Source organism: Crocuta crocuta, unplaced genomic scaffold (assembly GCF_008692635.1).
Source record: "Crocuta crocuta isolate KB4526 unplaced genomic scaffold, BGI_CrCroc_1.0 scaffold91-1, whole genome shotgun sequence".
In the NCBI taxonomy this organism is placed as follows: domain Eukaryota; kingdom Metazoa; phylum Chordata; class Mammalia; order Carnivora; family Hyaenidae; genus Crocuta; species Crocuta crocuta.
This window is the reverse complement of record NW_027551575.1, coordinates 3,101,097-3,123,398: the sequence shown is the minus strand read 5'-3', so window position 1 is coordinate 3,123,398 and position 22,302 is coordinate 3,101,097. Positions and strand designations below refer to the sequence as shown.

The following is a 22,302-nucleotide window of genomic DNA, read 5'->3' as shown; positions in this document are numbered from 1 at the left end:
TTTTTTTTTTTTTTTTTTTTTTTTTTAATTGACAAGTCTGTACACTTGAGGAAAGAAAACTAGGATCATATGGTGGAATTTTATAACCTGCTGGGAATAGACCTGATGTTGACCTGGACAGTGAGAATTGATTAGAACCAGAAATGTTTTTTAAAGTTTAAATGATGGTTTAATAGACTATTTAATAATAAAATTTAAATAATCAAATAATGGAGCCCTCTACGGTCACTTTTTCCAAACAGATGTACAGAAAAATGAACAAAACATAAATATAGACACACTTTCAAAAAATTTTTTTTGCCATTCTGTATACATCTGAGTGATAGATTTCCAAATCAAGAAATGGAATATTATCATTGTCTGAAATACTCATATTTAACTGTTTCCCAGGTGGAACCACAATTCCTACCTCTGTTTTTGACATATATATATGGAGAGAGAATTATAAAGTATATTTTCTTTTGTTTCTTCATTATTTCCCTCAACATTTTTAAAAATCCAAATGTTAGCATGTTGTTTCAATTTATTTCCACTGCTAGAATAGTATTTCATTACAATATTGTTATTTTTTAATTTAGCCTAGAATAAAAGGGTATTAGAAGAGAACTTGTCATTTATTTATTATAAATATTCCTCTTATGAACAATTTCCTCTAAGCCTATGTTGAATATTTTTAAACACTTCTGTTGTGTATCTTTCCAACTTTGCAAATTACTTTCCGCAGCTAAGCTAATATATATTTGCAGTTCATTGTGATTTTGTATGTAAAATAAAAACACACTCTTCAAACTGAGGTATTGAGATAAAATAGTGTTGAATCACCTTTCTTTCTGGATAAACTTAAATTTTAGAGATACAAAGAAGTCATAAATTTTTGACAGAAAAATCCAAGACAACCTATTTGTTAGGTTATCAAATACTCAGGGTATATGGTATTTAAGGTGATTTCCACGAGGAGGAGAAACGTAAAGAACTTTTGGTAAAAGACAAAAAGGATGTCAGAAATTATATGTGGCAACCATATTGCTTTTATAACAACAAATATATTCTTTCCTAATCATATTTCTGTGAAACTTTTGTTTGGAATCATTGTGTCTTAACATCCCATTGTAGTTTTCCCAGGGATTAAGCCAGGATTTGAATAAATTGCTTTACTTCTTTAAAACTACTAATTCAATCCCAAAGTGAAGTCCATAGAACATCTACATCATAATTTCCTATGGATCGTACGAAGTGCAGGTTTTCCATGCCCACCCCTGTCCCACTGAATCAGTCTTTAATCATGGACCCCAGGAATTTCCACATTAGGTTTTGATCCCTAATACGGCATGAGAATCACTGCACTGAAATTTATAAAACTCTTAAAAAGTCAATGTACTAAACAGCTTTGTGGAGGCCCTGCAGGGTGTATCAGTGTAAACTCTCCAGAGAACTAAATTCCTTTAAAAAGACTTGATGGGGCCCCTGGTGGGTCACTCAGTTAAGTGTCCTACTCTTGATTTCCAGTCAGGTGATTATCTCACAGTTCCTGAGGTCGAGCCCCACATCAGTGTGGAGCCTGCTTGGGACTCTCTCTTTGCCCCCTCCCCAGCTTGTGTGTGCACGAGAAATGCACGCACCTGCACGCTCTCTCTCCCTCTCTCTCTCTGTCAAAATATATAAATACATTTTTAAAAAGAGGGTTTGGGATACCTGGGTGGCTCAGTCAGTTAAGTGTCTGACTCTTGATTTCAGCTCAGGTCACGATCACATGGTTTGAGTCCACATCAGGCTCTGTGCTGACAGTGTGGAGCCTGCTTCAGATTCTCTGTCTCCGTCTCTCTGCTCATCTCCTGTTCGCACGCTCTCTTTCAAAAATAAAATGAACATTAAAAAAATGGGCTTAACCTTAGGAGCCTTTTGAATCGAAAAGGACCTTAAAAATTATGTAATTTTATTATGTCATGATGCAAATAAGGAAACTCAAAAGATGAAGTGACCTTCTCAAAATTTCAGAGGGAGTTTGTGGAAGAACTGAGCCCACTACCCAGAAAGAAGCTCTGACTCCAAGCCCAAAGCCCATTCCTTTCTTCCAGGCAGGAGTATGCTTTACTCTAGCTGCTGATTACTTACTTAGAGCCACTATTTCATCACAGCAAATGCCATTTTAATCCTTGCTTATTTGCTTCCTAATGACAAATCCTGAATCTAATTTCTTTATAAAAACACATTTTGGTGTTTAAAAAGAGACATGCCTGGTTTTAATGTAATTATGAAAACCGCAGAGCCATGAAATCTTTGCTAACTGCATACTGCTTGGGTTTGCATATAATTTGTGGTTCATAATTCTTAAGTTTGCCTGCTGGTCTACTCAGATAAGAGGAAGCAGCGAGAGCTCTGTATTAAAGGACTCTGAAAGAATAAACTGCATAGATATCTCTGTTTCCAGAAAAGGAAAAAAAAATTCCCCTTGTTTAGTGAGGTGAAAAGTAATCTAAATAGCTGAATATAATCTCAAACACTGAATTCTTGAAAGCACTGAGGATCTTGTAGTAAGCAAAAACAATAATACAAATACAAAAAAAAATACAGTACAAATACTGTATGATATCACTTGTATGTGGAATCTAAATAAGCTGAATTTGTAAGAACAGAGAATAAAATGGGGCTAGAGGGTGAGGGAATAGGAAAGGTGTTTAAGGGTTTAAAGTTTCAACGAGCAGATAAATAGTCCTGGAGATCTAGTGTACAGTATTATAGACAATTATAGACAATGTACTTATTACAGACAACAAACTTGCTAAGAGACTAGATACAAAACTAAAATAAAACAAAAAAAGTGTTGTTCCAATAACCTGTGCTGAATGTGTCTCATGCAGGAGCTCTATTCCATTCTAAAACTGTAGTTATCAAAAAGGGATGTGATAAGTGGATAAAATCACTTTTACTTTATCTGAATGATTTTGGTTGCCATATTTCCAGAAGTCTAAGTAAGAGTTAGCTCTTCTTTTTAATTGTTGTAACCTTCATCCCTTCTCTAGCTGGAAATTTAGCTCCAGTTCGAATTAGGACTGGTGATACCATTGCCCAACCCTGAAAAGGCTGATTTGTTGGGCAATGATGTCCTCTCCACTCATTAATACCGTAAGAAACCCGTATTATCAAATCAGAGAGAACTTCAAGCAAGTAGCTGATGACATTAGTTTTGCTCTATGCAGAGTGAGTGATGGAGAAACATTATACTGTGAGCCAATTTCATCAAAACAGTGGTGATCATAATTTTTTATTTTTGATACTCACCATGATCCTTCACTCTCCCCCTCTTCAATAATAGTTTTATAACCATTTATTTATGACATTAGGTTGTGTGTTAGGTAGAATCATATTCAGGGAATCTCTGCTCTCAAAGTGTTTTTAGATAAACTGACTAAAGGAATAATGATACATCACATTTTTTGAGTTCTTATTTTGTAACTAGGTAAGCAATATTTCCTTACAGGAGGAAAACAGCTTCTCACAAGTGAATTTCATTACAGCAATTAGAGAGAAGTAGCTGGTCCAAGTGTAAACTAGATTCTTCTGTCTTATAATTAGGACTTTTACAATATCACTGTTAGGTGGAATCCCTGGAAATTTGCAAAGAATTGGCTTTCTTTTATGAACTCTTAATTTTCATGATGAGTTTGACATTGTGTTATGTGGATATTTTATTTATTAGGAAAGGAGGTAAGAGGTACTTGAATTCAAGATAAAATCTAAGATAAAATAAATGTATGTTTCAGTGAATATTAATAAAACTAAAGAGAAGTCTTTTAAAAAAGTTTTTAATGTTTATTTTTGAGAAAGATAAAGAGATGGAGTGTGAACAGGGGAGGGGCAGAGAGAAAGGGAGACACAGGATCTGAAGCAGGCTCCAAGGCCTGAGCTGTGAGCATTGAGCCCAGTGCTGGGCTTGAACTCACCAACTGTGAGATCATGACCTGAGCTGAAATCAGACAGTTAACCAACTGAGCCACCCAGGCTCCCCAAGAGAAGTCTTCTTCTAAAGGGAGTAGAACTCTTTTGTAACTGGGACATGGAGAAGAACTAGATGAGGCCGAAACTTACTGCTGGAAGGACTTCTTGAATAAAATGACTTGTTCAGAAGCACTTTGTCCCCCTTTCCCACTTGCTCTCCTTCTTGCCTCCCTCTCTGCCCTCCTCCCTCTCTCCCTCTCTCTTTGGAGAGGGGCTCTTTCGTTCCTAAATTAATTTAACTTGTTTCTGGAAATGGAGCAGGTTAAATCACATAAAATGTGCTTGTGCCTAGGGTGTCTGCCTTCCTATGATGGGGGGATTAAGCTGTATTTGACCCTTTGTTGGCCCGTCCAGTTCCTCTTGCTTTCGCATTGCTCATAGCAGTGTTGCAGTTCATTTCAACATTGGAGATTCCAAGCATTACATCTTTGGTGCCTCTTATATAAAATTATGACTCTTTGACACATAATGTTTCTTTGATGGTTTGGGGGATACGTGGGACAATTTTTTAAATTAAAATTAAAATTAAAATAATTTAGCCCAACAACTCCCAAGTGACCTAGGAATACAAGTATGAAGGAGACATCAAGTATAGAAACAGTTTTTTGCTTAAGGGGTAGCTTAGGTGGCCAACTTGGATGGTAATCTTTACTGTCTTACTCATTAAGAAGAAACATCAGTCAGTTCCCGCTATACATTGTGGGACAGTAGTCTTAGAGGCAGAGAGTTTGAGCACCTTCTGGAAGAGCATATTTTTCAACTGTTGCCTTGGGCATCCATCCCAAATTTGTATCTTTATTTACAAATGGCTAATCTCCCTTATGGAATCATTGAAACTTGTACAATAGGAAAAACAGAAAATCAGTAATCTAAAAGAGCTATTAGAAGAAAATGCAGATTTGTAATATAATGAGGATACACTTATTTATAGACTGTTGGTTTTAGAACATCTCTGCTTCGGAGTTTCCACCTAAGGCTAAAAACATAAAACATCTCTAAAATCTGAGGTCCTTATCTTTTTAATGTTATTTAGTATCTCCTCTGCTTCTTGGTAGGTATCAAAAAAATTAACCTTCCCAATGCTCTGTTTTTATAGCTTAGGCACCATCTACAACTTTCTTCTTGGAATCTTTTTGTATAGTTTAATCCCTTACAGAATGTGTAACTCTTTTCTGAATCATACTTGACATTGCTCACAAAGCCTGTGTTCAAACATGTCCAGAAATGAAGTAATAACCAATTCCTGAGGTGACTCATTTCTTTATTAGTTGGTTCTCTATTTTGATCACAGTCTATATAGCTCCAATAATTTTTTACCGTTAAGGCAAAGGGCTTTATCCCTTTGCAAAACCCAACTTAGATAAAGGTCCAAGGAACATTCTGGTAATTATTTATTTGCTTTCCTTTCCATGGAAGTTTCCAATTTTTATTTGCTTGTCTCTGTTTTTTAATTGCCTTGGACACTTCATATTGAAGTTGATCTCCTGGCAAAAAGAAATTTTAAAGCTCAAAGATTTCACCTGTGAATTTCTAGCCAAGTGGAAGACCATAGCAGTAATCTCATTTCCATTTGCTAGAGAAAGAAAAAAACAACATCCTATTTTACTGAGGAATGACAACTTATAAGAATCTTTACCTTTTGGTCACTCATCATTTTATTTAAATAAGAGTGATTAGCAGTGGTTTGTAGTCACATCTTTGAAAAAATGGCATACAAGAATTAGGCCTATAATACCAATAAAATGCAATGTATATAATATGTATATATGAATTTGTATACATATGAATTTCTGTAGCAACTTTGAAAACCTAAACCATAAATCTGAAACACATTATTATATAAAACATTGCATGTCGGAAAGAAACTTAATAAATTAAAGAAAGAATCACCGGCAGATAGTAGTAATATTTAACATGTATTGCTGAGGGCCTGTGCTAAACAATTACCTGTGTTCATTTATTTATTCTTCATAATATCCTTGGAGGTATTCAATTATAATCCCCATTTCACAGTCGGGGAAACTGAGGTATAGAGAGGTTAACTGATTTTTCTAATAAAGTCACGTGGCTGGTAACTGATGGAGCCAGAGTGTGAGCACCAGGGATACTACTCTTCATGGGTAGCCAGTATTAGTTCAACTACCAGCACTGGAATGACCAAGGCAAGCATGCTTGGAGAGAGTGCCGATTCCCAGAGTTCACCACCAAATCTACTAAAGGAGAGCCTTTCAGAGTGTGGCACTATGTTAAAACACCAACTATAATTTATGAGTAAGCCAGCCTGGAAGAAGAGGTCTCCTAAAACTTCCCTGAATACAAGGTTAACTCCAGTTCTTTGTCCCTCCAAGCCAGTCTTAGCTACATCAGAATTTATTGCTATTGGCAATAGCAAAAAAAAAAGGAACGAACTTTGAACCAAGTGGTCATGTTCATCAGCAGCTTAAAGTAGTCTTTGGTTGTAAAGAGTATTTCATTTGCTTTCTGTAAAGGATGATGGATCTGTGCGAATCCAGCCTTACTCCCTTGTCCATCCACCTTTCCCTCACATTTGTGAAATAAGTGGCCAGCTTGAGCATGTAGTCAGGCAGAACAAAGAACACACAGGGATCAGACCCTGACCTTATTAGCACAGCGTGAGCCACAAGCTTGGCATACTCCAGCCTGGGTGGTGCCCAGCTGGACAAGTTTCTGTCTTTCCTGTAGGACAGCAGTCAGTAGATGCCAGTGCATCTGCTCTCTGACTCTGCTATCAAGCTATTCAAGCAATAGGGTCTGTTGGCGTGGTAAGAAAAATACATTTGTCTGGCACACAAGCCCCCAAAGAACTTTTTGCATTGAAAGTAAAAATCGGAATTATAGTCAGAATGCAAATGCCCTTTCAGGCTTCTCATGCCAGCAGCCATGTTGTCAGTGAAATTTAAATGTGGGAAAAATGCTTTTAAGGGTTGCCAGATTGTTTGGCAAATGACATAGGTCTATTTAGTCTATTTGTAATGCAGTGAGTTTGGTAACTTTTTTAACTATGAAAAATAGAAACTAAATGTTGCTTTATCCAGAGGTTTTATTTCCCATCAACAGTGGTTTTCTTAGTCTTAGCTAACCTCTCAGATTTAAAGATACGAATGATTAACATGCTGCTCTTCTAGCAAGTGATGGGGCCGTAGTTCGATACAGGTTTGTTTGTTTTTTTTTTTCATTTGATCTGGAGACTTAAAGTGGTTGATTTCTTTGTAATGAGTTCTAGAAATTTGTTTTTTTCTAACTCAGTAGAAGATTAAACTCCTAAATGGAATTCAAGTTGAATAAATTCTGTGGGTGTTATTCTGTATTTAGATCATATCAAGTTTTGCCTCTCTGAGATTTTGTGTGTTTACAGTTCTGTGGTTGGATTTTATCCCTTTCAAAATCAGTCTGCACAATAACAATGGTAAAGGGGCCCCGAGTGCCCACGGGCCTCTCTCCCCTCTCCACACTGGCCTCTCTCCCTCTCCGGAGGAAAAGTCCACTGTTCACAGCCGGTCCTCAGCACAAGCTGTCTGCCTTACTGGCTTCCCCAGTCTTTGCAGCCAATGTACAGGCCCATTTCCCTCCCGCCCCCTGCCCCCACCAGTAACTCCACTCCTGTCTTGAATAAGGATTTATTTATTTATTTAAAAGAGCTGTTTCCCATGCTCTGCCGGAAAGACTTTTATATCTTCATCTTTGTCAGAAGTCACTCTTCAGACTCCTGATACTTAATAAAGCCTCCCTGAATTTTTTTTTTCCATGTGCACATCTCTCATTAACCGTATCATCATCTTTGTGGCTAGCCTCTGACCTCACCTCGGATTTCAGTTCCTCCAATTATAGAGCCAAATGTCCGACTAAGCTCTACCTTGGTGTCTGATCAGAATAGAACAGAAAAGAGAAAATTGGTTAAATACTAATTGAAGCCATCTTTTGATGATTTCAATATCAAAGAAAATGTAGGCCAAAAAAAAGCCCGAGTTTGTCATCTACGTGGTTGTGGGATCTTGAAGCCTTATTTGCAATTACCTGTGATTATAGGAGGCCCTGGAAGACTTTGTTCCTTATAAAATTGAATACTGTGTAATCTCTTATGAAAATGTTACAATACAGGGGATCATGTGTGAAATTGCCCCATGTTGTATGAGGCCTGGGTGTGAATGTCCCTGTTTCCCAAATGCCAGTCAGGGGGATTAATATTTTCCACTAACTCAACAACTCGTGAAACAAGTAGCTGAGCAACTCAGGATTGCCTTTGATGTTCAGATGTTCCACGTGGATGGAAGGAATATCATCATATTTTTAAATTATTCGAGATGCAGGTTATTCATAAAGAAACAAACAAATATATTAGACCCGCTTACAAAAGAGAAATGTATGCCATTTGGTAATGGCAGTGTTGTTTCTGGTCGAGAAGCCTTTCCAAAGGAAACATCCTTTCCCTGATATCTCTTTAACCTGGCTTTCCAGTCCTCCCTCGAAGACAGACAATGATTTTATCCTCTCGTGGCCCAGGTCTGCTACATGGCCGGCTGCCTGCTGCGAGCTTGCTGTCTGCCTGTGTGGAGCACGTAATGAGATGCTACCGGACTGCTGTTTCTGTAGCATCTGGTTTCTACATTTTCATTTCCCTTTGTCTCCCTGTGTATTTTAGAGACTTCATTCATCGCACATAATACTCATTGTTAAATGGTTCTTATCAGCCTCACTGCACCGTAGTTTGAGATGTGGGAGTCACTACTTTAACCTTGAAATCCTGTTGGGATTCATTAGGCCTTCTGTCTCAACGACAGTGAAAACAATCATAAAAATACGAATGTGTAGAGGACCTTCAATTAGTGAGCATAATCAAGTAATAGTCCTGATAGAGATTTAACTGTGTGTTTCATGTTTGAAATCTGTTCCCTTTGTATGTAAGGGGGCATGGAGAGAGAAAAAGGGGGCATGTAGATTCTGGGTGATTCTGAAGGACACATATCTTTATTTCCACTCCTTCCCCGAGGCTGGGATAAGTAAGGAATAATATTCTACTGAGCAGTCCATTTGCATCTTAACAGACACTTTCTCTTGGGATTTGACATGCTAGGTTCAATTCTTTACCATCATTAACACAAGCAATAACAACTCTAGCTATAGCATTTTATAGCTCACGTAGTACTTTTTTTATTTGCAGCTTTCAGTTCAACTCAATATCAGGTATAGATTTCATTTTGGAAATCATGCAACTGATGCTCAGAGAGATCTGGTGATATTTCTAAAGCCACATAGTACGTATCTCAGAGCCAGAGTAGGAACCTCAAATATTCTAACACCAAAGCCCTTGCTCTATCCTTCACACGTTGCTGCTTCTAGGAGAAAAATTAAAAAGCGATCCCACTTATTGAGCACCTAGTATGTGCAAGAAGCCTTTAGATATGTGAATTTATTTAATCCTTACAACACGGTTGAGGCGTAGATCATATTATTTTTATCTTAACTGTAAAGTGAAAATTCGGAAGGGTTTAACTACCTGACCCAGCTGGTATTGGGTCACAGATGACATTTTTTCTCTTCCATTTCACACTGTGGATCCTGCTCCCGAAGAAATAAGAATCTGTTCTCTATTTTTTTCCTACCAGATACTACAGTTTAAAGGGGCATTCTTCTGTCCATTTATATCACCAGGTGAATTTTCAGATGCAGAACAAAACTCTTCTACGGTACTTACGGGTAAATACGGTTTTAGTCCCCACATAGGACAAATGGAAAAGAAATTTACAAAGGAGAGCATCTGTGCCAGTCTCTTCACTCCTTGCTTTATCTCCAAGTTTCTCTATCATCCTTACTGTGGTTCTGTCTGCTAACCATCTCCTCTCAGCCTCTCAAAACCTACCCATCTCTGGGGGAACCTGCCTTACCTTTTCCTGGAGTCTCTTCCAGCTCCCTTCAGGCTGCCCCTTCTTGAATTCCCCCAGCACACACAGCACACATCACACAGTCAACTTTTCAAATGCAGCCGAGTCCTCAGATTGCTTTTACTACTGTGATTTTGCCAGTTTATGGGAAATGCAAATGATTTGATTAAGATATTGCATCTCATGGATGCTTATTCTGTATCTTTTTCAATACCCAACACAATGTTAGGAATATAGATTTCCGTTGTTTGGTTAGTTTTTACCAAGAAGTGAACCCAGACAAAATATTGATTAGTTAAAACAACCTGACTTTTTCCTTATATAAATTTTGAGCCCAAATGCTCATTTTACCTAGGCACTAAATTGTTCAGGCTAAGTTAAGAACTCATTTTATTCTTGGTTAAAATAGTCCAGACGAGTAAAGGAATGGCCATTTGATAGGATATTTTTACATCTTTTTGAAGTTCCCTTGGGCTTGAAAACACAAGACAGAAAGGACAGGTACCCCGCCCTCTGCGGCTTCACAGCAATGCAGACGGAATTTGTAACCATCCTCCTTAGTTTTTCAAAAGAAAATTGGAACTCTTTGAGTTTTCTTCTTCAGTTTGCCCTTGCAGGCTCCCCTTTGCTTCTCATCTTTTAAAGGCATCACACAGGCCTCTGATCTTCATCTTCTCTCACCCTCCTGAGCCACCCTATCGTCCTTGTTTCAGAGGTAACCTATAAATAGTTCCCCTCTCCTAGGAGACCTTGACCACATTCTCATGTCTGAGAACCACATCCCCATCATTGTAACAGCTCTCTCAAGTTGAACTTGTACAAAAAACTAAAGGCAATGCAGTTCTCTCATGTGTCACCCGTGTTTTTCATCTTTTGATAACAACATTAAAACTCACAAAATTTTGCCACGTTAAAAATCTAGTTATCCAATGTCTCTCTTGTCCTTCATTACTTCCCTTCCATACTTTTAAAGAAATATAAGTAGACAAGAACTTGTTTATCCATAAGGCTAGGTCAAGGCAAAAGTTCATCTAAGGCAAAAGGTCGCCTATGGTATTTTTTAATTGTCATCTTTTGACTCTTGTTACTAATCACAGTTTTCTCTACCTTTTAGGAGAAAATGTCAGTAGTCAGGGATGCAGGCCTTGTATTTTCAAGAAACAATGAAGGTGCATACAGAACTTGGTCTATAAACATTAGGTACATTTTTGTTAAAAAGAAGAGAGTATAATTCAACAGAGCCTTGTGTTGGAAGTTAGGAAATTTGGGTTATTATTGATTATTTGGCACTTAATTTTTTTTAATGCTTATTTAGTTTTGAGAGAGAGAGACAGAGTGTGAGTAGGGGAGGGGCAGAGAGAGAAGGAGAGACAGAATCTGAAGCAGGCTCCAGGCTCTGAGCTGTCAGCACAGAGCCCAATGTGGGGATCGAACTCACAAATTGCAAGATCATGACCTGAGCCGAAGTCAGACACTTAATTGACTGAACCACCCAGGTGCCCAGGTTATTTGGCACTTTGAAACTGTGTGAACTTGATTATTTCACTGGCCTCTCTGGACTTTCGTTTCCTCATTTGTAAACGAAAATCTAAATTTTCTAGGTCTGTTTCAGCTCTGAATTCACAGAATGTTTTTAAATGCATTTTCCCCTCCTATATATGATTTTTGATCTAGCGCATCAGAAACTTTTTACTGTTGAAATTGGCTCATTAGTATTTACCCTGATTACCACTGTATTCGCTTATATGCTTACCATCTTATTTTGTGATTTTGCCTTGACCATCTTGATTGTTTCTATTCATTTCCTTCTTTCTGTTGGATTCGTTAAGTGCTTTTATTTTCTCCAATTTCATTCTTTCCTTTATTAGTTTGAGAGTTATATATATCTGTGATATGTAAGGTTATTGTTAAAATTCCACAGTTGATAGTTAAAATAAAAATTTAATATCTTTATTTCCCCCAAACTCAAATACTTAGAATAATTTAAAAGCTACCATTTCCCACTCTACATCATAGTGTTGTCCATGGTCCTGTACTTAGTACTATCTTGACTTTTTCACCCTAAATTAGAGAACCATGCCCTGGAAGAGCAGGTTTAAAGAAACAAGGTTTGTCATCGGTACCAAATGTTTGAGAAGGGACCACTGGGATGAGAACCAGAAATTAAACCACTGGATCTGGTCAGAAGGTCACTGATTACTTTAGCATGAACCATTTTAGTAGAGTGTCGGGACCAGTCCCAGCTATCGCTGGTTAAAGAATTGAATGGAGTGTGAAAGAGTGAAGCTGACAAAGATCAAAAGCACATACGTGGAATAGGGGTTAAGTAGCCAAAAGATTACATCTTCAGAGCCAGACTGAAAAAAAATCTGAATTATGCAATATTCAACCTAATATTTGGAGGGAAGAGCAGACTTTGTGTGAGCAAAGTTTGACTTTAGTGACTCCTGTTATTTCCCATTTTTATGGCTCACTCCTGGAGCCTAACCTCTTTATTTCTCAGTTTTACCATCTATAAAATGGTCTACTACCTCAAAATAATTGAATGAAATGATAGATGTGAATGTACCCTGAAACATATGAAGTCCTGCTTATGTCTTCATTCTTCATGTTGTCATTGTTTTATTTCACTGGTGGTGAGTCTGGTGAAAGGTCTAAATACGTTGGTGTTAAATACCACATATTAGTATTAATTTTATCTAAATCCTATTTCAGTCATAATGTGCCCAATGTCCTATGCCCATCCTCAAGCCACAACTTGAACAGATCCCATTTCCAGTCATTTTTTTTCCTGTTTAAAAGGGAAAGCTCAGGCAGAGCACAGACATTTTTAGGGCAGTGAACCTATTCTGTATTGTACTATAATGGTGGACATATGTCACTATAGTTGTGTCCAAACCCATAGAATGTATAACACTAAGAGTGAACCCTAACATAAACTATGGACTTTGAGTGATAATGACGTGTCAGTGTACGTTCATTAGTTGCAACAAATGTACCACTCTGGTGGGAGATGTTGATAATCGGGGAAGTTATGCGTGACGCCATGCAGAGGGTATATGGGAACTCTAAACTGTCCACTCAATTTTACTATGAACCTAAAACTACTCTAACAAACATAAAGCTTATTAACAAACAAAACCAAAAATTCTCAGTATTGTTGAGCCTAGAGCATAGCTCACAATGCACTTGTTGTATCCTATTTAATACTCAGATTCTTCCCTTATCATAAACCTGGCTATATTCCTAGGGACTGGTGGCGCAACCAGAAAAGGGTTTTGATCCACTCATTCACCCTTTCTGTCTGCCCTTTTTCTAGTTCTTACTCTTCCCATATCAAAGATGGAAGGAGAGTTGGGAGTCAAAGAGAGGGCAGATGACTTTACCTAATGGGACATTATTATAATTCTCTCTTGGCTTTTCCAGCTTAGCCTGTCCTGCCGTCCACACCTTCTGTGTAACATAGATCCAAATGGTGGTTCCCTAATGTAGGATGTCCAGGGAACCTTTCCCTTCTAACACTCATTCACCTGCCCCCTTTCCCTGTTACTGTACCACTCCCACACCTCAGCCAGGCGACAATCTTCTCACAAAGTGGGTTAATGGCAAGATGTCTCAAATGCAGCTACTGCCTTTGGTGTTTATTTGTCTGTGAGAAATTCACATAACCTAGCTCTGTTAACCAGTGGGAAATCAGACCTCTCTAACGCCTCTCTGTCCACCCTGCTATTTCTCTGCAGGTCTTAGACACCCCACACAAATGCAGATCGGTACTCCCATTGCCTACCCAGACACCCATCCAACCCAATCCAACTGGCATGTGGATTTGTGAGTGAAAGTTCCATCCCTTTGCAAGGAATCTAGTTCAAGTCTGGTTGCCAATTTTAGGGCAACAATAAGATTCCCACTGAAAAACCTGTTACGATTTAAAACAGAGCATTTGAGGGGTGCCTGAGTGTCTCAGTTGGTTAAGTATCCAACTTTGGCTCAGGTCATGATCTCACAGTTCATGAGTTCGAGCACCACATCCAGATCTCTGCTGACAGCTCAGAGCCTGGAGCTTGCTTCAGATTCTGTGTCTCCCTTTCTCTCTGCTCCTCCCCTACTCATGCTCTGTCTGTCTCAAAAATAAATAAAACATTAAAAAAACAGCATTTGTTCATTGTAAAGCATTTTGAATTGCATTCTGTGAAGAAAAACAATCACCATCCTTGACTAAAAGCTGTGAGCATGCCTGCATTTAAGTATTTATGCCCCAGGTTTGACAAAATTGAGCATAATCAAAATCCCACTGAGAAGAAGTATGTCAAAGAGATTAATTAAAAAGAAAGCAAAAATGGCATCTTTCTCTGTTTTTATGTTAATCATTTTAGAAAACAAGCTCTTAAATAAAATGAGTGAAGATGCCTTTTACACAGCTTTGTGAGTTTTATTAGGTCTTGAAGAGATTTCATGAGAGCAGTTAGTGTTTAGTGAAAAGCATCTTAACTTTCATGAGCAGAAACATATGATTGGTTGATATGTTAGGGTCTTACTGACATTGGAGTCAAAGGCCACCAATACAAGAGCTATATGTGACTGTTCCTCTCTTCCAGGGAAGATGAATTGCCATGGTAACACTGCCAAGAAATAATAGGTCAAGTTTTATCCTCTGCCTCAGGCTTATTTTATTAGGTTTTACTTAGAAGTAGATGTCGTTACAAAATGAAGGTTTGGGTGTTTCAAAGCTAAACATCATGACAAGAAAATCTGATCAATAAACTAGTAGAAGAAGGATGGATAAAGGACAGTTTGTAGGAAGGACATCTAAATTGATTGAAGAACTATTTAGAGGGCAGTTTGTTCTGTCTTCTAAAACGTGGGCTTGATTTACAGATGCTTGTGTAAGTGTGTGTAAGTGAATTGAAAGGGATTGTTTGCACCAGATCAGTAGAGAAAAGTGGTTTGTAAATTTCATTTTGTTAGAAGATTAACTGCTCTTAGGAAAAATGTTTTTACTTCATTCTAAAAATAAATATACAGTAAGAAAGCATAAAATATTTAAGCTTCTTGTTTTGCTTACTGTATTCATAAGACTATATGCAGTGTTGCTTAATGACTGCCTATTTATGAAAATGGAAAAATAAATAAAACTTGAGGGAAAGTACTGTCAAACAAAAAAATGATGTGTGATTATCACCATGTTGTTGTTTCTGTTGTTTTGGAGGGTCACGTCTCAGTATACCTCATGACTTTGGATTTTTCTATAATAGCATGTCAGTCATTTAGGGGTAAAATACCAACATGAAGTAATATATAATTTTTGTTCTTTCAAGCAACATTGTTCTTTCCTTCTAAATACCATGTATGTGTGTGTGTGCAAACATATAAAGATCTACTTTTTCAAATCCCAGAGGTATATCAACTCACATTTTTGTGAACGGAATTAATTTTTTAAAATTTTATCTGAGAGAGGGTGAGAGAGAGAGAGACAGAGAGAGCGAGAGCAAGTGGGAGAAGGGCAGAGAGAAAGAGAGAGAATCAATTTACAAAAATGGCACATAGTAATACACTCTAGCATAACATCCTTCATGAATTCGTGCAGTGAGACTATGTTAGACTTATCCATAAAGCTACCTTTAATTTTTGATATTTTGTCTTCTATAAAGTAGTAAATGGGTATGTGGGTATCTGTGAAATTCATATTGCTTCTGCTCTGATCATGAAGATTCCAGACTGGGGTCAGTGACTGTATTAGTTTCCTAGTGCTGCAGCAATGAAGTACTACAAATTGGGTGGCTTAAAAAAAATAGAAATGTATTGTCTCACAGTTTTGGAGACTAGAAATCCCCTTAAGGTGTTGACAGAACTGCATTCTCTCTCAGGCGGTAGCAGAGAATTCATTCATCCCTCTCCTAATTTCTGGTGGTTGCCAGCAATCCTTGGCTTCCTTGGCTTCTTGATGTATCACTCCAGTCTCAGCCTCTGCCTTTATATGACCTTCTCTGTGTGCTCTGTGTCTCTGTTTCCTCTTTTTCAAAGGATACTAGTCATAGGATTAAGGCCCTCCCTAACCTGGTAGGAACTCATATTAACTAGATTACACCTACAAAGTCCCTGTTTCCAAATAAAGTCAGATTCACAAGATTCTGGGGGTTAGGACTTCAACATATGTTTTGGAGAGAATGCAATACAATTCAGACAGTGACTATGAACTGACAGAACCTCACTGCTGAGTAGGTGGTCTTATTTACAATTTTGAATTGCTAGCCTGTCTAGTTCTATAGAAGTGGTATTTCATGATTTTACCTTAATATTTTGTAGACATGGGAATATGATAGGGAATATGATACTCTGATTAATGAAATGTTTTTAATGTGTAGAATTTTAAAATCTACAGAAATAGGTCTCTAGTATATAGAATACATCTAATATAACTCAATCACAGTTCCTAACTGTAATACGTGTTCACGAAATGTTTATTGAATGAATGGACAAATGAATCAATGAGTCAGTCAATCTGCAGTATTATTGAACTATATTAAGCATAGTTTAATCTTCATTTGATACTTTAGAATAATTCCTACAAGAGATTATGACTTGTTTGGATGCTTACTGACTATATCATTTCACATCTTTGTGTCTATTTGGAAATTTAGTAAAGTGTGTCTTATGTCTTAATGTTGCAGGATCCTCATCTTTCATTTCTGTTGACAACCTGTTTGGGTTATCACATATCAAATCCTTTAGTTTAATTAAATTACTTTTGTTGATCAACTAACACTGTTGTGTTTGATTTAGTTTCTTTGCATGTAAAATTACCTACTTTATCATGTATCTGGATTATCTATCCTTTAATCTATTTTCTCTGTCTAGAAGTTCAATAAATGTATTTTAATTGTGGTGCTATCATTTAAGTTATATTCCTTTACTAATGTTTACTGTATTTTCCTTTCAATCAAATTGAGAGTAGAGTAACTACCAAAACAAAAATCAAATTACAATGGATGGCTATTTCCTTTATGTTAAAGCTGCATGTTATCTCTGCATAATGTCAAAAGTGTTTGAGAATGCAAAACATCCAGTTAAAAAAATAGAATATTTCATCAGGAAAAAATTTAAGGCAAAAACAGAGACCAAAATGCCAAAATTCAAACTGAAAATGTTCCTAGCTAATACTTATCAAGCTGCTAATGTTTTACATTTTGCAGTTCTTTTCTTGACATATACTCAAGTATTTGCTAATCAAACCTATCATTAAAGCCAAAAATTCCTCTTAAAAACATGAATGAGAAATCACAATATTTAAGCCAAGTAAAATCATTTTATTTTTCATTAAAGAGAAGAAAGTGACAGCCAACCTTTATGGAAGAAAGTTTTCATTTTTAATCATATTTTTATCCCTCACTTTCTCTGTAAGAGGTTTCCAGTTGTGTTTTTCAATTATAGGAACTCTACATTTCTAGAAAATCAGCAGGTAGCCCCAGTTATCAGAATTAACCAAACAGAGGAACAATGCAAAACCAAGGTTTGGAGCCATTTTTCTGAACAAATTGAGAAGAGGGACCATTTTAGCCAGTTACCTTCTGAGACTGCTCACATTTAATTACATTAGTGGCACTTGACATTATAAAATGTTCCATTCTTTCAAATATAACCTTCTATCATCATTAGTAAATGTCAAATGTAATGAAGTATTTTTCTGACTTCTTTTTCATCCAGATACCATGGGAAAGAACCTGCTAATGAGTTTGTAATTCAGAAGCTGTTTTCAGTGCTCAAAACCAATCAAGCCCAACTTGGTGTCTGGTTTATTGGCTTAGTTTTACTCTTTTTTAATTTTCTTTGTATTTGGGAAGATTTTTTAATACACTTCCCCTATTTGGTGCACTTTCTTACTCTTCCTAAGAGCTTTTAGGAGACAACTACCTCCAATTAGATTGTGTTTCTGGGTTTAAATCAGAATGGTGTAGAAGGTTATGACTCTTGCTGTGACTTAAGTGCTTCCTGAAAGCTTTTATTTTTTTTTTCTTAAAAGCTGGTTTTTGTCCCCCTCTCTCTACTTTTAAATTTTGATAATGGCTCTCCAACCGTGTGGTTTTCTGTAACATATCAATCATGATATAATACGGCCCTGATTTCTGCTCTCTCAAAGATTAACAACACACAGACTGAAATGAATGCTTTATAATGCTAGAACTAGTTTCTTTACTGTCAAAATAAAATTAACATCATAAGAAAAGGGAAGCCATCACTGGAAGAGGTCAAGAAGAAGGAGATGTCATAGTCTTCCAGCACACCATTATTCAGTTCCTGTTGAAGACATGCTTGACAGCAAGGGTCCGTGTCGCCTTTTAGCAGTACCTCGGGTGTATTGGCTGTTTTCTCCTAGTGAAAAATCAGGGGAAAGTTGTCTGTTATATAGAGAGGGCAGCAGGAATGGGGTCCCCAGCCTGTGAGAAGACCACTCAATGCTAAAATGCTTTTTTTATTTTCAGGATTTTTATCTTTTTAAATTTGTACCCATTTTTTAACTTAAAAATTTTTTGGAGTATAGTTGACACACAATGTTTTCAGGTGTACAACGTAGTGACTGAACAAGTCCATGAGTGATGCTGTGCTCACTACAAGCATAGCTATTATCTGTCACTGCACAATAATATTACAGTACCATGGACTGGAAAACCATTTAAAGTTACTTCACGGTAAGAAAAACCAAGTAATTTTATAGATAACATATTCTAGAAAAGAGGAACCCAGGATAAAGTAGATGTTTTAAAATAATTATAAGAGGTTTTGTTCCCCCAACAGCTAAAATATATTATACAATCTCTGGTTATATCATGCTTTGTAAACATAGTCTTTGGGAATTTGATTCTCTAACTTTCTTCTTTATTTCACTGTTGAATATGGTGTTAATTGAATTAAATCCAACAAATATCTAAGAATATCCACATAAGCTCAAGATTGGCTTTTTTTGCCTAATAAATTAGTATATTTGTCCCAATTATGTGCAGCTGATGATATTCGTGTTTATCTTGTACACCTACATTTTCATATTTACTTAATACTAAGCAAAGGACAATAAAACACTTACATAATGTCCAGGGAACTTCTGTTATGTAGGCATGCAACTATGTGGTGTTATTGTGCTTGGATAATATTATCCCAGGCATAATAATGTCATAGAGTTAGCACACACACAAAAACGCATCTGTTTACAGATTAATTAGCTATTTTTGTGCCTATATATAAATAACTTTAAAATTAGATTATGTAACATTCTTCTTAATGATTTCTAGTACCACCTAACATATTAAAGATAGTTCTTCTGGTCTCTCTGCTACTATGAAAATATATTTCCCCCTTTATTTGATTATTTATCATTTTCATTTGATTTATACCTTTTTTATATTCAAGGAATTGTCAAATTTTCATGCAGGAAAGTCTGTACTTGGCTTTTTGTTTCCAGCCAATGATGATACGTTCAGCAATATATTTCCCACAGCTTTTGCTCTATTTTTGTTATTTTAGGTCATATAATTTGTTTTCATCATATCTTTGTAACCTTATTTTCCTAATATCATCTCATCAGTATCTTCTAGTCAGGCCTGTCTTACCCCTTACCCCCTTGTTCCTGGTTTCATGAAAGGTCACACCTTTGGCCAATTCTCAACTTCTTCCTCATACCCCCATGTTCTCCTGGAATCACTTGCTTATTTCCTCAGCCTTTTGTGATCACCCTTCTCTGAAATGGCAGGGACCAAATAAAATATACCACACAGATCAGGAGGAAATTGTAAGCAATGTCATGTTTCTCAGGGTTAGTCTATGGTGGAGTATAAGCGTCCAAACAGGAGAACATCTGTGGGTGAGGAATAGCATTTTCAACACGAGCCCATCCCTGTAGTGACACCCAGGAGATGTTCCTTTCATTTTGATGATAAGGATCCTATTCTTGTGTCATCCAACACATCAGCTTTCCCTGCAAGGGCTATTAGGGGGACCTGGGATGCACTCCATATACAAAGGAGACATCCCTGGAGAAGAGAAGAAAGAGGATCCAGACTGAAGTCAGAAGGAAGATAACGTTTCTGTCCACTGTGCTCAGCACATAGAGTACTAGGCAAGAGAACTCAGAGCCAGTCTCCAGTGAAAGTGGTGAAGGGGAAAGCCAAGGAGCATAGTGTCGTAAGCAATAGCCTAGATCCTGTAAAGACAAAGCGGCAAGAGTCAGTTGAATTGAGGAATAATTTCTTGAGCTACACTAAACTATACGTGACATATACAGATGACTTCACTGATGTGTCTGCCTGATTCCCAGGTTTCACCACACCATGCCATCTCTTCTGAAGGTCCCGAACCCCTGTATTTGTCAGCTGCTGTCTCCCATCTTGGGCTAGCTTTGACTCCCCAACCATCAAGAATGACAGCCAGTACTTGGAATCTGTTGACCACTATTCATATGCCAGGTGCTGTTTGAAGCACTTCACATACACTATTTCACACAATCCTAACAAATATGCTAGACCTCAGAGAGGTTCCATGGCTTCTCCACATTCCCCCAGGCATGTAATAGGAAGACAGGAACACCAGATCTCTTGACTCAAACATCCACAGAAAGCGCATATTTTTATTCTCATTTTACAGTTGAATAAACTGAGATTAAACTGCATGCTTTTTTTTTTTTTAATGTTTTTTATTTATTTCTAGGAGAGAGAGAGAGAGACAGCGTGAGCAGGGGAGGGTCAGAGAGAGAGGGAGTCACAGATTGAAACAGGCTCCAGGCTCTGAGCTGGCAGTCAGCACAGAGCCCGACGCGGGGCTCGAACCCAGGAACCGCGAGATCATGACCTAAGCGAAAGTCGGACGCTTAACCGACTAAGCCACCCAGGCGCCCCTTAAACTGCATGCTTTTAAAAGCAGGGAACTTTTCATAAAATTATTTTTTCCCCACACAGTGGCTTCTACTTAGATTATAAATACATAATGATGGAGCTAATGAACTCTTCGGGTTTTAAACTATATGAAAAGCTACAGATTTTGATATGTATAATCTTTCTTTTTCTTTTATTTTCTATAGTGATCTTCTGTTTAATAGGAGTGAACATATGTAGATGGTATTTTTAGCTAGATCTCTACCAAAAAAAGAGTTTTTCATAATATTGTAGAGCTGCTATATGAAAATCATTAGGGAAAACAAGACTAAAAAGATACATAGTTATACATTGCAAGCACAATTTACACTCTCTATTATGACTGTTTTTGGAATAATTAATCACTTCCCAAAATATATATTGCCGTTTTTTTTGAGAGATTATTATTCTTATTTTTTAGGACACAGCAGGCCAGGAAAGATACAGGACTATCACCACAGCCTATTATCGTGGGGCCATGGGCTTTATTTTGATGTATGACATCACAAATGAAGAATCCTTCAATGCAGTACAGGATTGGTAAGTAGGAGCAAATACTCCCATCACTAATCTTAATGGTGTTTTCATTCAACTTTCTCTTCCTCTGCAAAGCAGTGACTACACTGCAATGTAATATGTGTGTTTATTGCATTCTGTGATCACCCTCATGCTTCATAAAGCAGACACATACTAGCTATGCTAAGAGTTGTTGTTTAGAGATTGAGCAGAAGACATTTTGGTGATTTTTCTACATTTGGTAACTTCCAGTGCTTTGCATCCTGTTCCTTGGAGACTTTTGATTTTTTTTTTTTTTTCACTCTAAATAATGAATGGTTTGGAAGTTTATTGGGCTAATATAGGGATTTGGCAACTGTGAACCATAGGACAGATCTATGGGCCTAATCTAGCCCAGTGCTTGTTTTGTAAATAGTTTTATTAAACATAGCCAGATAGACTTATTGTCTGTGATGGCTTTCACACTGCAGCAGCAGAGTTAAGTTGTTGTCCCAGAAGCCATGTGGCCCAAAAGCCTGAAACATTTCCTACCCAGCTATTGACAGTAAAAGCTTGCTGACCCCTTGTCTAGATTTGTTAAATAGTTTTCAGTTTTTCGTCAGGTTGAAAAGTTTCAAAGGACTGGGATAAAGGCAGAGATAAAAACAAAGCATGTTCTGACCTATGGGGACACCAATTCTGTGCAAACCCCTCTGTCAGTGGTGAGTATGATTGCATTGGAGAGTGTGTGCCATAGGTGCAGCTTCCTTCAGCTTCTTCCACCAGCACTTAGGGAGGAGACATGGAAGAGCTGATGGTCATGGTCATGGATTCAAGCAGCAGGTCTGAGCAGAGTTGCTTTTCTGCGGAAAGAGCCAGAGTCTAGCTAGAGCTTTATATGGTAGTGGGAGGAAAATGGAGCTCCTACTATGGGTACTGGGACTGAACAGACACCATATTTTAACTGCAAATAGGGCTTGTCTTCTTCTTCTTCTTCTTCTTTTTTTTTTTTTTTT

At 37.3% G+C, this 22,302-nt stretch overlaps 1 protein-coding gene across 2 annotated transcripts in view; it reads left to right on the top strand.

Annotated features, from left to right (window-relative positions):
• Positions 1 to 22,302, top strand: part of RAB3C (RAB3C, member RAS oncogene family) — a 272,068-nt gene that overhangs the window by 103,068 nt on the left and 146,698 nt on the right. For both annotated transcript variants that reach the window (XM_077751444.1, XM_077751445.1), the window contains exon 3: positions 21,213 to 21,331. In XM_077751444.1, the coding sequence (XP_077607570.1) occupies positions 21,213 to 21,331 (119 nt within the window). The remainder of the gene's footprint in view (positions 1 to 21,212; positions 21,332 to 22,302) is intronic.